General features: G+C 36.5%; 1 protein-coding gene and 1 long non-coding RNA gene across 2 annotated transcripts in view; one reads left to right on the forward strand and one right to left on the reverse strand.

Moving 5' to 3' along the window:
* LOC6498720 (guanine nucleotide-binding protein subunit alpha homolog) overlaps positions 1 to 11475 on the forward strand; it is a 46825-nt gene extending 35350 nt beyond the window's left edge. The window contains 8 exon segments of the mRNA XM_044716510.1: positions 9652 to 9676; positions 9679 to 9789; positions 9860 to 9885; positions 9887 to 10066; positions 10118 to 10249; positions 10305 to 10444; positions 10508 to 10812; positions 10815 to 11475. Coding sequence (XP_044572445.1) covers positions 9652 to 9676; positions 9679 to 9789; positions 9860 to 9885; positions 9887 to 10066; positions 10118 to 10249; positions 10305 to 10444; positions 10508 to 10812; positions 10815 to 10867 — 972 coding nt within the window. The 3' untranslated portion in view covers positions 10868 to 11475.
* LOC116655223 lies at positions 252 to 15643 on the reverse strand. The gene is made up of 3 exons (XR_004310368.2): positions 15348 to 15643; positions 852 to 882; positions 252 to 523 (listed from the first exon to the last, which is right to left on the reverse strand). It is a non-coding gene; the product is annotated as an uncharacterized LOC116655223 (long non-coding RNA).
* Positions 15644 to 15894: the final 251 nt, after the last annotated feature.

A 15894-nucleotide genomic window follows, 5' to 3' on the forward strand; every position in this document is an offset into this window, starting at 1 on the left:
TCAACTTTCAAATATATTCCAACAAAAAAAAAACACTTGGGGATAGCCGAGAGATAATGTTTCCACTTAGGAAACGAAAGAGTCTTTGATCGAATCCATCTAAAATATATATTTTTTTTTTTTACTAATTGGTTTTTTATTGGGTCTATTTTAAAATATATTTCGGAGTATTTTATAATTATATGACATCATATGATGAAATAAAAAAGGAATTTAGGGTTACTGATTCCTTTTATGAAGTTCTCCCGCAAACCCACCAGATTCATTTTATGAAAAAAAAAAAAACTATTTAATAAATCGGTCAGCTTGACGCATAATAGGGAGTTTATTGTTTCTGCACCCAATGAACTGCGTCTTTGTACAATTTTAACTATTGATGATGTAAGTTCTTCATCGCTGGTTTCGTATGAGATTTTTTTTATTTTGGACTTACCGTTAACTTTACATCCTCGTCGGTCTCCTTAAATAAATCGGTATGGTTTCGCCATTAAGTGTCTTTTAAGGGGGCAGGAGGTTTCTGAGGCTGAAAAAAAAACAGATTTTTGCGATTTTTTCTTTTCTGTGTGATACAATATTTAATTTTTTTACACGATACATGGCTATATTTGGAGAGTGTCTATGAATTTTTTTGTTAAGAAATAATTATTATTTATTCCGTGACGGGCAGTCGGCCAGAGTCGCTACAAAAAAATGTTATCTTGCGGTGCGTAAAGTCTGGCCTTACAGTATTATCGGAAATAAAAAAAATTGAATTGATTTACTTAAAATATTAGTTCTTTATGCGGATGAACAAAGTCATATTGAAAATGATGCGATTTTAATTTTTGGCGTGGTTGTAAAGTCGGAGGTACCATTTTAACATAAAAGTCAGTCCATTATTTCCTGAAAAAATGATAAAAAATTTTTTTTTTAATAAATGCGATCGTTTCATCCTCAAGTATTTATTATATAAAAGATGTGTGAAAAAATTTATTTAGATTCGAGCATTACTTTTTGAGTTACGTTATGCACCGACTTGAAAAAGTTGTTTGAGAAAAACACGTCAAAAGTTTTAAAAGCAATTGAAAGTATATGGATAGAAAGTAACTAGAAAATCGGTATATCAGCGAGTTTTAGACCGATCGACATGAAAAATTTACAGGATATTCCTGAGATAATGTTCTATTATATTAAACATTTTTGAACAAAATTTGAAACATTTTTTTTTAAGTCTTAACCATCCTGGTAACTTTGATTCGCAAGCATTTCAAGTTGATTTTTTATCGTTCATTGGCTCACGACCATTCTAATAAAAATACCAGTTAAAACGAAAATAAAAATTTGAAAAAACACAAAAGGCAAGACGAACACAACGACAAATCAAAGTGAAAATTCAAATCTAAAGGGTTTTTTCCTGACAATTTGTTCAAAGGGTCGATAACACAGGCCGACAATTTCCCAATTTTGTTTTTTCCTCCACGAAAAATTTCCACTGCTCCATAACCTTAAGACTCCCCTGAACCAAAGTCATGACAAACATGGGTTCCATCAACCACAGTTTCCGCTGTACACCTAAGAGAAGAAATTGATATAATTTTACCATATATTGAACTATGTAGGCCGTGTAATTGCGTTGACCATCATTGATTTTATACCCTTGCAGAGGGTATATAATTTTGGTCAAAAGTGTGCAACGCAGTGAAGGAGACATCTCCGACCCTATGAAGTATATATATTCTTGATCAGGATCACCTCCTGAGTCGATATGAGCATGTCCGTCTGTCCGTCTGTCTGTCGGTTTCTACGCAAACTAGTCCTCAGTTTTAAAGCTATCGAGTTGAAACTTTGCACACATCCTTTTTTTCCTTGCAGGTAGTATATAAGTCGGAACAGCGGAATCGGTCGACTATATCCTATAGCTGCCATATAACTGATTGATCGGAAATGCCATAACATTGGTGTTTTTCAAGTTGGAGGGTTGAGACTTTCCACACATGTTATATTTGGCTAAAATACTTGTCTACAACATTTCATAAGGATCGGCCGACTATATTATATAGCTGTCATATAACTGAACAATCGGAATTGGCATAACTTTGATGTTTTTTAAGTTAGAAAGATGAGACTTGGTACAGGTTATATTTTTAGCAAAGTAATCTGATTTGCCAAATTTGATAGGATCGGCCGACTATATTATATAGCTGTCATATAACTGAACGATCGGAATTGGCATAACATTGTTGTTTTTAAGGCTAGAATGATGGGACTTGCTACGGATTCCATTTTGGGCAATCTTATTTGATCTGCCAAGTTTCGTAAAGATCGGCCGACTATATCCGATAGCTGCCATATAACTAAAACGATCGAAAATGCTATATTGTAAGTTATTTTTTTTTAAGTTGGAGGGTTGGGACATTTCTCCAATTTTATTTTTGGCCAAAATATCGTAACTCGTAACTAATTTAAAAGTTAAACTTGAACTATTATTTTATAAATTCGATGACTATATAGTATATTTTTTTAAACTAATTAAAACAAAGGATTGATGCTGGTTTCCGTGATGTTTATTATGAATCCTCACATACTCAGCCCCCTCACCACGACAAGGTCTCAATTTACGAGAGGGAAATAAATAACTAAATGTATATTGCACTTTTTAAATAAATAATTTATCGAAATATACAAGCATATTACTAATTTCTATAAATATATACAATTTATGTTAATGAATTTAATAAATAAATAAATGAATAATAACAATTAATATGATAAATAAATAAATTAATAACTTAAGAAAATTCCATCATGATGACTGTAGATTGTTTTGTATGTAATAGCTACAGCATTCCTCAGCTCATTTTCAGCAAATATCCAATCAATTTGCGTTAAACGTATCAAGATATTTAAAAGCAATCGATTGATATATGGTTCTAGGATTTAAAGACTTATTTGTCTCAAACAAAAACATTACATTTTCAGAAATGTTTTGCTTGGCATAAATAATTATTCCATTTTTCCCAGAACCATTTAATCGATTGCTATAAATTCTTTTTTTAATATCGAAATCTTGCAAAGAGAAATCTTCGCTGGGAAGAGTCCAAGTTTCGACAAAACAAAGAAAATTTGCAGAACAAGTAATAGGGTCGTTAAAAATATCTTCGCGATGGCTTCGAAGAGACTCAACATTATGGTGATATAGACAGTTTGCTTCGTTTCTGTTAACCACAAGATCGTAATGCGTAGTCAAGAACGTTTCCTCTCTTAAATTTTGCAGTTCGGCTTGGACATTTAGAGCTCCAAATCTTGTTGGAGGAACAAAGTCGCCTAAAAGGAAAAGTCCCGATGCGCTAGTGGCTCTACTGCATCCAACATATAGCGAAGCTCGTTTAATGCCTCTTTTAAGATGCACCGCGACTTTGCTATATGTTGCTCCTTGGCTTTTATGGATGGTAATAGCCTCAGCAGGAACAATTGGGAATTGTTTTCTGTCAACAGAAGCATGCTCTGATCTTCCACACTGAAAAACTCGAGAGGCTTTTACTACAGGAGTCCATTCGGGATCTGGACTATTTCGAACTTTTGATCTAGCGATAGCACCAACCATGGGCTCGAAAAAATTAATCCAAAGTCGCGTTATTAAATTTGAGCCATTAACTACGCAATGGTCCAATTTGCTTTAGCTGACCAGTTGCTCCATTTACAATATTAACGGTAACCATATATTTAGCAGTTGTTTTGAGATGAAGAACATATGGTAAACCCTGGGTTTCAGAGGTTTTCATATTTTGAGCATATCTTAACGTATTTTCTCTGTTCGTGCAGATATGTTCGCAGTTTTCCACTGTATCAACTGCAGTGGAAACCAACTCTTCCGTCTCAATTTGCGCTAATTTAATGGAATTGAAATGGTTTACTTCTTCGTTAGAAGAAAATAAATGAATGGCATCATCTGGAACTTCGCTGGGTGAAACCACTCTTTGTTTTAGGAGCTCTATGTCTGCAATTGTCATACAAGCCTCAGATAAATTATTTAAGACTTGGGCAAATGCATGATCGCTCTTTGGCGCATTATTTCTGTGAGCTCAAAATACTTAAAGTTGTTCCATAGGCTATATCCTGCTAAAACGCTATAAGGATTATTCGTCCTCTCCGAAAATATCCAACTGTCTCCAACTGGGGAAAGCTGCTTTAGGTCTCCAAAAACTATAATTGATTTTCCCCAAAACATAAGTCTGGGCATCGGAAAATTTGACGAAGCCTTTGATCCAAAAATGAAAGCATTTTTGAGCCAACCATGAAAATTTCATCAATTATAATTAATTGCAGATCTATCAATTTGCAATGGAAATAGTATTTAAACTATCATTGCTTAAAGGTCTTAAGGGACCTGAGGCTGATTAATTGGTAGAGAAAACACTGAATGAAGAGCTAATCCTCCAATTCCAAAAGCAGCTTTTCCAGTTGGAGCACATAATAACACTTTCGCCGAATCCGTAGCACCAGGAAGCTTATTGGCTCGCCAAGTCACAGACTGATATATGGTTGAAATCAGTCTGCTTTTCCCTACACCGGCCCCTCCACCAACATATTCGTAAAATATATTTTTACAAACAACATTATGCATTACATGTGCATAATATTGTCTTTGTTTGTAGTTGAGAGTCCGAGTTTAGCGAGCAAAGGTCATCATTGGAAACTAACGGGGGGAGTCAAATTAATTGAAGTTCGCCATCTTCTTCAGGATTATTTGTTGCATTGTCATCCTGAAGAGTATTTACGTTCCGCTCTATATTTGGCACTGCTTAAACTCTAAATTCTTCGTCTAAAAATTGGGAGGCAGGTTCTTCCAAAATGGAATTATTATCCCCTCTATCCTCTTGCAACTCTTCAAGAACTCTTTCTAACTCCATATCATCAAACACATCATAGTTTCTCTTCATGACCCTAATAGATTCATGATTAGTTCTGAATGTGATTTCAACGTCGTTGGAAAGAAATTCAGCTTCTTCATTTCGCCAAGGATAGAAAAGCATTAAATTCTCTCGGAAATAATCCGATGGTGAAGAGCTAATGCTAAAAGCGAACCCATCTAAGAATCAGGGGGATGCTTACGCTTTCTTAACGTAACCAGACCCGTCCATCAGTATATAGTTTTGCTCAGCAACTTCGTCTTCAACATCCAAATCATTTGCTTCATCATAGTCCTCACTATGATTAGCAGCAGATCGTGTATTGCGCTTATGAAATGTATACCAAGTTGCAAATCTGCTAAACAAATTCCTTCCAGCTGCTCATGCCTTTGCACATATCGGTCAAGAATATTACGCTCAAAATATCCACCGAGTTGTTTGGGAGTCGCTCTAATTCTTCATTTGAGCGAGCCCAATCGAACTCGTTTGTCTGGGATGACAAGTGTTTATAAAATTGTACCTTCACTTGCCTCCCACATATGCAGGCCCAAATATTGTATGATGCTTCTTGGGCTGATATTTCCTGTAGCGTTAATAAACTTGTTCCCTATGTGCTGCAATTTCCTTTTAATAGATATATTCCCATGGCTTATTTCTGCCATGGCTTCACGGAGCAACTGCGAATCGCCTCTGTTTGATTTGTTTATGTAGTTAATGATATAACTACAACAGGCGTAGGCATCTAGGATAAATTGAATATCCATATTAGCTCTGTGTAAGCCTAGAATATCTCTATTATAAGCATTGAGCAGTCGGTCGGAGAATTGCCTGCGAAGAAAAATTTCTGTAGGCTTTAAAATTAGTATCAAGGTGGGACAGAAAATATTCAAAATTATTAAATAAAGCTGCGTCTTCATTAGGAATGGTCCCTTAAAGTTTCCTTACTTTTTAATATATACAATAATATATATATATATTAATTGTCGCAAACCTAAAATCGAAGTATCGAGAGCACGTCACTGGATCGGATCGGATTAACCGAGCCTTTTCGGAGCTAGAAAGAGCTGCCGCTTCTTCCTCGCTTATAACCCTATTATCCAATAGAAGAGAAAGGATAACTAACAGTTCATTCCACTTAGTTTCAGCAGCGGAAAGTGTAATAAAAAACGTTGGCAACCCGAATTGTCGAATCATGGCGATCACTTTCTTTTTCTCAGCCTCCCAATGAGCTGGTGCAGACCGTAAGCCTTTCCGGATTTTTTTGCGTAAAGCAATGAAACTTGAATTTTGTATACGCTGCATTTCGTAAAATTTATACATATATAAAACTTTAGGAACCACAGCGCAACGACGGTCGTAAAAACGGATTTGGGATCTGGCTTTTTTTGCATAGGTTGTATATTCTTTAAATATTTCTCCGCAAGAAATAGTTGGAAATAAAAGTTCCTCTGCATCTTCGTCAAGCGTTAAGCTTGTTGGGCGGCAGCCTTCTCCCGGTGCCAGTGCAATGCGTTAAATTGCAGTATCATTGTTTTGCAATAATGTTTCATGGCCTCCGGGATTTAAATTTTCTTCGAGTTCTTTCGGATAGGTGCTGCTGCTGAAGAAGTTGCTCTACCGCTTCGCGATCAGATTCATCGCAAAAAAAGGAATTTCATTACTTCCTTGAAGTTGTGCTAGCCATGACTCGTTAAGTGAAATGTTGTGCTTTCTGTAGAGCTCGGTATTCACTAAGTACCGTACAGCTTCAAGGACCCGAGGGGGTCGAATAGTTTCAGTCATGAAATTGTGAGCGTACTCTAGCCTCCTCTTTAAATGGACTTGGATGACATGAGTAGAGTCGAAAGAGCGCGGAAGCGCAGTCACAATGTCAGGAACTGAAATTGGAACGTTCACCACAGCGCCTCGGATACCGCATTGCCTTTCATAGCCGAGAGAAATAATCCTCATGAAAGGGATTCTCGGTGAAATAGGCGCTCTTCGAGGCAGGTGAGTCCATTTAAGCACTCGGGAATTTCTGGAAGGTCGAAACCATTCGAAAGGCAGAATGATGGGAGTTTGCCTAAAGAGATGGCACGACGGCAGGTATTGCCAAAAATTATATTTGCCGGACGGACTAGGAAACTTTCTTGACAAATAGAAAGCGTTGCCAACGTTTAGGAGAGGAAATTTAGAAGAGATAGCCAGGATGTATAATCCACTTACCTGCGAACGGAACCACGTTCCTCCACAGCAGACGCAAATTTCCGTTGGTCCTTCCTTTATGCTCCTGTGATAAAGATCCCTCGCCGATGATCGAACTCTGTGACGCTGTAGTTCTCATTCCTGTTCCATCTCATCCTCCGAAAGTTGTGCTCTTGCGTCCATATTCCTTTGTGACTGCCTTTGGGAGGCATCCAATCGATTTTGGGGGTTCATCCTAAAGTTTATCAGTCGATCCTCTGCCATTTGGCGAATTTTTTCTCCCCGAATCCTCCGCTGTTGGCGTGTTTGCCGCGTTGAGATGTGTTCATCCGTTGTTCCTGTGATCTTGCGATGGGGTTTCTCCTGGTTGCTCTCCTGTTATTTGCGTCTCTTTCCCGTTCTCGCTGCCTGTCTTCCGGATTCCTTCGTCTTTGTCGATGCTCCTCAGTGTTTCTTTCCTGTTCCCTTGCATGTTCCTCTGAGTCCTGCCGATGATCAGCGCGCGCTGCGGCATCCCGAATCCGTTCAGGAATTCGGTACTCCGGATCGGTCCTCCGAGTGGCATGATGAGCAGTATCTTGCACCTGCTCTCGTCGGCGCTCCTGGGGGTCCTCTCGGCGATTCGCACGTGCCTCCATACCCGAATCCGTTCGGGAATACGGCACTCCGGATCGGTCCTCCGAGTGGCATGATCAGCAGTATTTTGTACCTGCTCTCGTCGGCGCTCCTGGGGGTCCTCTCGGCGATTCGCTCGTGCCTCCATATCCCGAATCCGTTCGGGAATACGGTACTCCGGATCGGTCCTCCGAGTGGCATGATCAGAAGTATTTTGAACCTGCTCTCGTCGGCGCTCCTCGGGGTCCTCTCGGCGAGTCGCACGTGCCTCCATATCCCGAATCCGTTCGGCAATACGGTACTCCGGATCGGTCCTCCGAGTGGCATGATCAGCAGTATTTTGCACCTGCTCTCGTCGGCGCTCCTCGGGGTCCTCTCGGCGAGTCACACGTGCCTCCATATCCCGAATCCGTTCGGGAATTCGGTACACCGGATCGGTCCTCCGAGTGGCATGATCAGCAGTATTTTGCACCTGCTCTCGTCGGCGCTCCTGGGGGTCCTCTCGGCGATTCGCACGTGCCTCCATATCCCGAATCCGTTCGGGTGTTATTGGCGCGAACATTGGCGATGTGTTCAGAATTCCGAACCCTTATTTGGGATGCATTTTGTTCGTAGCGAGCCTGCTTCTATTTAAAGCAGCTTGTCGGCGTTGCTCCTGTGACAATTGTGATATACGTGGCATCTTTTTTTTGGTGCTAGTTGAAAAATTATAAAAAAATTATGAAAATGCAAAATTATAGAAATTAATTATTTGGAAACGTAAATAAGAAATAATAGCAAATAAGAATTGTTAAGATGAAAGTTGGGTGAGTGACTTACCAAATTTTTTGTTTCAATGTAATTTGAAAATTTTTTTTAAATACACTATGCACTATAATTTTCTTTTATAGAGATACTTTTCTCACACTTATTTTTGCACTTAAAAAAATAATTTTTTCACACTCACTTTTTAAAAAAATTACTTTTTTCACACTCACTTTTTAAAAAATTACTTTTTTCACACTCACTTTAAAAAAAAATACTTTTTTACTGGTATCTGGCAGAGTAACGTCGTCACTCAATAAATTTTTGTCATTGACTGATCTGCGGATTAGTGGATCTGCCAATATATAGCAAGTTAGGTAATATCCAAAATAATAAAATAATAAAATTGAGGGTTCGCAATTTCATCCGTTTTAAAAGGTGATAAAAACCATGTTTTACATCTACCTGATCTACCTGTTGTGTAATTTTGGGGTTCTAAATATTTGCAGTTACAATTTTAAGGGTCGTTTTATTTCCGACTCGACCAATCAGAAATAGGTTATTACCTGTTATTATATGTGCCAAAGTTCGTATCTGAGATACCTGTTTGTAATGACCCTTGACCCTCCCATGGACAAATAAAAACCCCTATATCTAAAAGGGCTCTTTATGGCTTTTGTTCCAAAATGAAATTCATTTAAATTTTATGATGTCAGTCCCACCAAAATCCCATTATTCGATATCAATATTTTGAATGTGTCACGTGAACCCTACTGTGAGTATTTGGCTGAATGGGATAAATATGTTTTTTTTTTTTTTAAATGGATGATGATATGAAAAAAATTTACCATATGAATATTTAACTTTATAGAAAATTCTGCAAGGGTATATCAACTTCGGCTCCGCCCGAAGTTAGCTTTCCTTTCTTGTTTATGAAAGAAGTTCTGCTGACAATGCAGAGGCACATTTTTCCGAGTGGCTCCCGGAAATAGAGTCTTAAAATCTGTTTATTAAATATGTTTCTTTTATTAAAATATTTTATTGTTTTTTTTTATATTTTATTGCCGTTTTTATCCCAAGGAAACCCATGTAACCCCTTTAATATCTAACCCCTTTTATATCTTTGCTAAAGGGATAACCACATTTTGGGGGCAATTCCTAAAAAGCCTTGCTGAATTTATTTTAATTTAATTATTACACCATTTGTAATTCTTTTTAGGTAAAGCTCTTGCTTTTAGGTGCTGGGAATCGGGAAAGTCAACATTTCTTAAACAAATGCGTATAATACATGGGATTAACTTTGATCCCGATCTGCTGCGCGAATACAAACATGTGATATACCAAAATATTGTTAGAGGTGAGATTTTTTTAGGCTGAATTTTTCAACTTAAAGATTGTTATTTACCCAAAAAACCTATGATTAAAAGGTATGCAAGTGCTTTTGGATGCTCGAAAAAAAACTTAATATATCGTGGGGCACTGATGATCAAGAACAGGATGTTAATTATTCCAAACTATTGGAATGTAATGCAATAGAAGCCCTCAAGTTTTTGGAATATGCTCCACTTATTCAACGTTTGTGGAAGGATCGTGGCATTCGAAGAGCTTTCGAAAGGCGTCGAGAATTTCAAATTGTAAGCTATTTTTATTTTCTAACCTTAACTTTTTTTCATAAAATTTTTTAGAGCGATTCAGTTAGCTATTTTTTAGACGATATTGAACGGCTGTCGAAACCAGACTATGTGCCAACACATAAGGATATATTGCATTGTCGAAAAGCAACCAAAGGTGTATACGAATTTTGTGTAAAAATACAGGTAACCAATCTGGTATTAGTTTCTTATTGGTAAAAAGGTAAATAAATTTCTACAGAACATTCCATTCGTATTTGTTGACGTGGGAGGACAGAGAACACAGCGTCAAAAGTGGACTAAATGCTTCGATACTTCTGTGACATCGATCATATTTCTTGTGTCTAGTTCAGAGTTTGATCAGGTTCTTGCGGAAGACAGGTAACTTGTTGTAATCTAAGTTCTATGCTTTCTAAACGTATGTATATTTTCTTTTGTTTTTAGAAGAACCAATCGTTTGGAGGAATCTAGAAATATATTTGATACAATTGTCAACAACAACACATTTAAAGGAATTTCAATAATTCTTTTTTTGAACAAAACAGACTTACTCGAGGAAAAAGTACGTAACCCTGAGACTGACATACGCTGGTATTATCCGCACTTTAATGGAAATCCACACTCACTTCTCGATGTCCAAAATTTTATTCTGCAAATGTTCATGAGCGTACGTCGCACATGTAGTTCCAGTACAATTTACCATCATTTTACTACTGCCATAGATACCCAGAATATTCACATAGTCTTTAATCGGTTAAAGATACTATTCTGCAACGTAATTTAAATGCTCTGATGCTGCACTAGAAATAATGTAACTATTTTTTGAATTTCGCGTATCCATATATATAACCAAATTTGATATATGTGTCCGATTACTGTATATCGACTCGAGAAATGCAAAGTGCTAGGTGTCAGAATATTCAATTTTATAAATGGTTGTCCACTTTCAATTGTTGTTACCTTTTTATAACGTTTAAAATATTAAAAAAAAATGTGTATTACATGAATTTACATCGTATTAATTTTTAACGGTACATTTTTTTTATTAGGTCAAATGCCTTATTCAAATAATATTATGAAGAATGACATTATATTGGAATGTAATATAAGACACTTTAAATAGAAATCAAGACTATTGGCTTTCTTCTAATCTTAGATTTGAATTATTCCTTTTTTTTATTTTTAAATCTGTGATATTTGTAAAGGGCTCCTTTTGCCGGAATTAGAATGATATTGTAACCTACAAATTCAAAGAATTTGAAATCATATACTGTAAAGCAATAGTTTTCTAAAGCTCTCTTATAATTACAACAATGCACAATGTCTGTAGTTAAAAAGCTTCGAACCCGTGCAGTCATTTTAAAAATTATAATAAAGCTTTTGGACAATTGGAAGAGTTAAAGAAAATATAATTTCTGATAACGAGTCGCTTCTGTTAAATATTATATTGACATATTTTTATTGGTGGCTGCATCGCCCAACAATTATTTTGTTATTAATACGACCGTCGAAAATACTGGATTACTTTCTCTCTCTAACGAGAACGCCGGAAGTTCTTCTTTAAAGGTAAACATAAAATAAAAATTTTCTGCGCCAGCAATAACCTACCGAGGAGCGCTGCCGCATGGCGTACGGATCGAATCGCGCGAATAGATCCGACTAATAAATGGATAGAATGATTAGTAAGCTAACGAAGAAGAATTGATTTTTTTTAGATTTAAAGGAAAGCAACGCGATACAATGTGGTAGAGCCAGGGTTTGAATTTACTTGTCTGAAGCAGCCAGATTGTGATGATAGCCGGAGCAGAGCTATAGCAAATTAATAAAAATATTATGTCTTCTGCTCTGCTCGAATTTCTTAAGCAAAAGTTAAGAACTGTGCTTCCCACAGCCGTAGCAGTAGTGAAAATTTGAGTGCAAAATAACAGCAGAACTAAATAAATTTTCGATAAGCTAAAAATTAACTCCCTGTAACCGTAGTATTAATAAAAATTAGTAAAAATTTGAGAGCATGATGATAGCAGAGCCAAAATAAATTTCTCATGAGCCCTCGAATGTTTTTTGCTGTTTCTATTATTTGTTTTTTTCTATTCATAATCGGGTGAATTAAAAAAAAGTAAACAATTAAAGTTTATTTCTTCCCAACATTCAAATCGCGTTTAAAATAGCATTTGGTAATAACAGATTAAGGATAAATTAAAACAGAACAACAAACTCACAGGAGCAGTTTTTTTGGCTATTGCTATAGTTTTTTGATTCGAGAAACTCGGAGCAGAAGAGAAGAGATAATTTTTCATCAATCTTCTATCGCGCTGCTCTGGCTATCATCAAAGCCAGAGCAATAGCAATAGAAAAAAGAATTACTACGGGAGTAGCATAGATTTTAAAACCGTGGGTAGAAACGTTTAAAATGTGAGTTTTTTTAGTAAATGCTGGCTGTACTTAAGAGTACTAATAAGAAATTCTTTTGCACTGATTCAAACGGTCTTGTTGAACCCCATATTAGGGCGTCCAGACGCATGAAACATACTCGAGAATAGGACGGACCAAGTATAAATATAACACATTTAGCATGAATTAAATGCGAAAATACATTTTTAAAATTTAAGTAGCGGGAAATCCACGTAACAAGCTAAAGCTTTACGTGGATTAAAATCCCAAAAGATTTAGTTTGCTAATGAACGTAAGCAAGTCAACTTACCTACCTTTGGATAGGTAAGAGAAAAAGAGTTAGTTCTCTTTTATATAAGATAAAAATTGGGCAGATAGTGGGAATTTGACTTCAATAGGCTTAGTTTGTTTTTCTTCACCGTACTTGGCCAATGTTCTTATACGAGTATATCTTCCGGCCAAAAGCCGGAAGATCGTCTCAAATATTGACAATGGCACACGTATCGTAGAAATACTTAAATTTCCTAATTCTTTCACTCTTAGCCTTTGTTTTGGATTTGGTGGGCAAGCTGTGAGAGAAATATTTATCTTACACCTGTAAGTGTATTGGTGCTACGTTCGGTAAGACCACGGCACTCGTCCATATTTACTGCAAATATGTAAATAAATAACTTTTAAAAGGTTAAAAAGAAGCAAAACTATAATGCGGAGAGATAGAGTGATATGGTGCTTTCTGTCGGCTCTTATACAGGTAATAGTTATTTCGAGAACGTCACCACATATGTCAGTCGCATATTAACAGTTGTTCAGTATATCAACTCCGGTTCACGAAATAGAACGCTTCTTCGAACGAACAACGCTGGGAAATGGTAAAATTTTACTTCCAATGACGCTGATGAAGGATTTGGACGAAAAATTATCTTCTCGGACGAGGCGCATTTCCATCTTGGCGGCTATGTTAATAAGCAAAACTGCCGTATTTGGGGAACGGAAAACCCTCATGTGATCAAGGAGAAACCAATGCATCCCGAATGAGTGACTGTTTGGTGCGGATTATGGTCTGGTGGTATCATTGAGCCGTTTTTCTTCAAAGACAGTGCGGGAAGAGCCGTTACGGTGAATGGCGAGCGCTACCGAGCCATGCTAACCGAATTTTTGTGGCCTATTATTGACCAAATGGACGTGGAAGACATTTGGTTTCAACAGGGCGTTATTAGCCGGCGCGCCGAGGTCGCTTGGATGCCTCGTAGCTGCGATTTGACGCCATTGGACTATTATCTCTGGGATGCCGTTAAGAATAAGTGTTATGCAAGAATCCACAAACAATTGAGGACCTGAATGCCGAAATCGGCGAAGTTATTGGCCAGATACAGCCCCACACGCTCGAGAATATCGTCAAAAATTGGTCTGATCGCATCGGCTACTGCCTCGCCAGCCGCGGCAGCCACATGAATGATGTTGTGTTCCATCATTAAACCGGAAGAATTAAGCTTTACAATAAAAAAATCAGAATTGAAAAATATTGACGCGTTTTTATTTTATAGCCATTTCAAAAGGTGATTTTTAATAGGCCCACCCTGTAAATCTATATATATTGAATTTTTGAAGCGTTCTTTTAGCTGACCAACATTTTTAATGGGTGTTAAAAAAAACTGTTTTGGGTTTAAATTTCGGGTTTTTCCTCATTCTGTCCATCATTAGCTTAAGAATCGGTTAAAAGGCGAGGGCGGGCACTTAAATATGGCCGCCGTTGTACGTAATTTGACTCTTAATATATCCTTTCTTGTATTCTTACCACCACTGATGATTGGCTTATTTAAAAAAATACTTCGTTTTATGCGATGCTTTAATTCAATATCTTTCTTAATTTTTTTTTTAAATAGAATTTACGATTAATAAATAAAAGTAAAAGCACACAAACGGTGCTTTTTTTTAAACACGATTTTTTAGAAAACTGACGTGATGGGAAAATGTCGACTCCGGATTCGGGATCAGCTAAAAAAAACCTTTCGGAAACACTATATTCCATCTTATTTGCAGCGCAAAAGTTTAAATTTGCAGGGCAGTAATTGTTATTTTTTGTTTTTTCATTTTATTTTTTTCGCTCAGATCAAAATGATTATTTTTAATTTTTATTTTTTCGCTTCGAAAATATTGATTATTTTGTGATTTTTTAAATAAAAATTATAACAATAATCATTTTAACGGTCCCTAATACTAACCTCTTCTCCCCATAAAACAAAAAAAATTAAGTTATTTTCCAGCATTATCGTCTGGTGTAATGCAATGGAAGGATGATACCCCTAACAAAGGGGCCGTGGTTCTTGGCGCAAAGAAAATTCATAAGTTCAGCAAAATTTCATTTGTTATGAAATTATCAACCAGCCTTTTTACTTGTTTTTATCATATCGAGCTGGACTTCTGAATGTTTCACACACTAAATATTTTCAAATAATATAATAAGGTAATAACATAATTAATAAGAAACTTAATACTGATGATAAAAGCAGTTAATGGAGCATAAAACTGCACTTTTAGTCCCTTACTTACGCTTAACAGCGTATTCTTATTCAAGAAATATAATTACCAAACAAAATTTTTTTTAGCCCAACAATCTATGTATTTTAACAAAATTTATACATAGTTTTTTATTCTCCAAAAAAAAAATCAAATGAATTATACGAAAAATTAATTAATATTACCAAAGCAAATAACATTGACATGCCTTTCATTTTTTTACTATTTTTATTTTAGTGTCAAGAAATACACCTAAACATGTATAGTTGTACGACATTCATAAATGCATTCGAATGTAATCCTGAACTCTCCCTCATTCAATTAATTTTTCATCCCCCGAATGTTGTGCGAGTGAGACCTACACACCCGCGCTCACCTTTTTTTTCGTCTCTGCATTATATTCCACTGAATTAATTTTTAACGTTATGCATTTCAATATCGTTTTTTTTGGCGGTTCATGCAGAGCTTTACAAAATAACCACATAACTTTCCCTTATTATTATAGTTAACAAAATCCCGAAAAGTGTTTAATTTGTTTCAAAATATATTTTGGTCTCGTCACACGAAAATGTGCAATAAGACTGTTGGCACCTAGTGCCAAGACCTACTACCCTATATTCACACTTAGTAATCTTATCTAATAAATGGTCATCAGAATGTCGCAATACACAATAATCAGACCCACTAACCTATTGGCACACCTAGTAATAATTAGCAATAAGCATGAAACAATATCCAACCTAATAACCCAGCACTAGTAGACGGCGCCAGAAGCGGAAATCAGCAGTATCTGCGGGAAGATTGAACGACTGACCGAAGCAAGCAAAACCAGCTAACTAAGCCGAAATGCATGAACAAGCAATCTGAGTCAGCAGACTCAGAGGTGGGTGACACATAACATTGACCTTCCCTAGTCTAAGTTA

The sequence above is a fragment of the Drosophila ananassae genome, chromosome 3R (assembly GCF_017639315.1).
Source record: "Drosophila ananassae strain 14024-0371.13 chromosome 3R, ASM1763931v2, whole genome shotgun sequence".
NCBI lineage: Eukaryota > Metazoa > Arthropoda > Insecta > Diptera > Drosophilidae > Drosophila > Drosophila ananassae.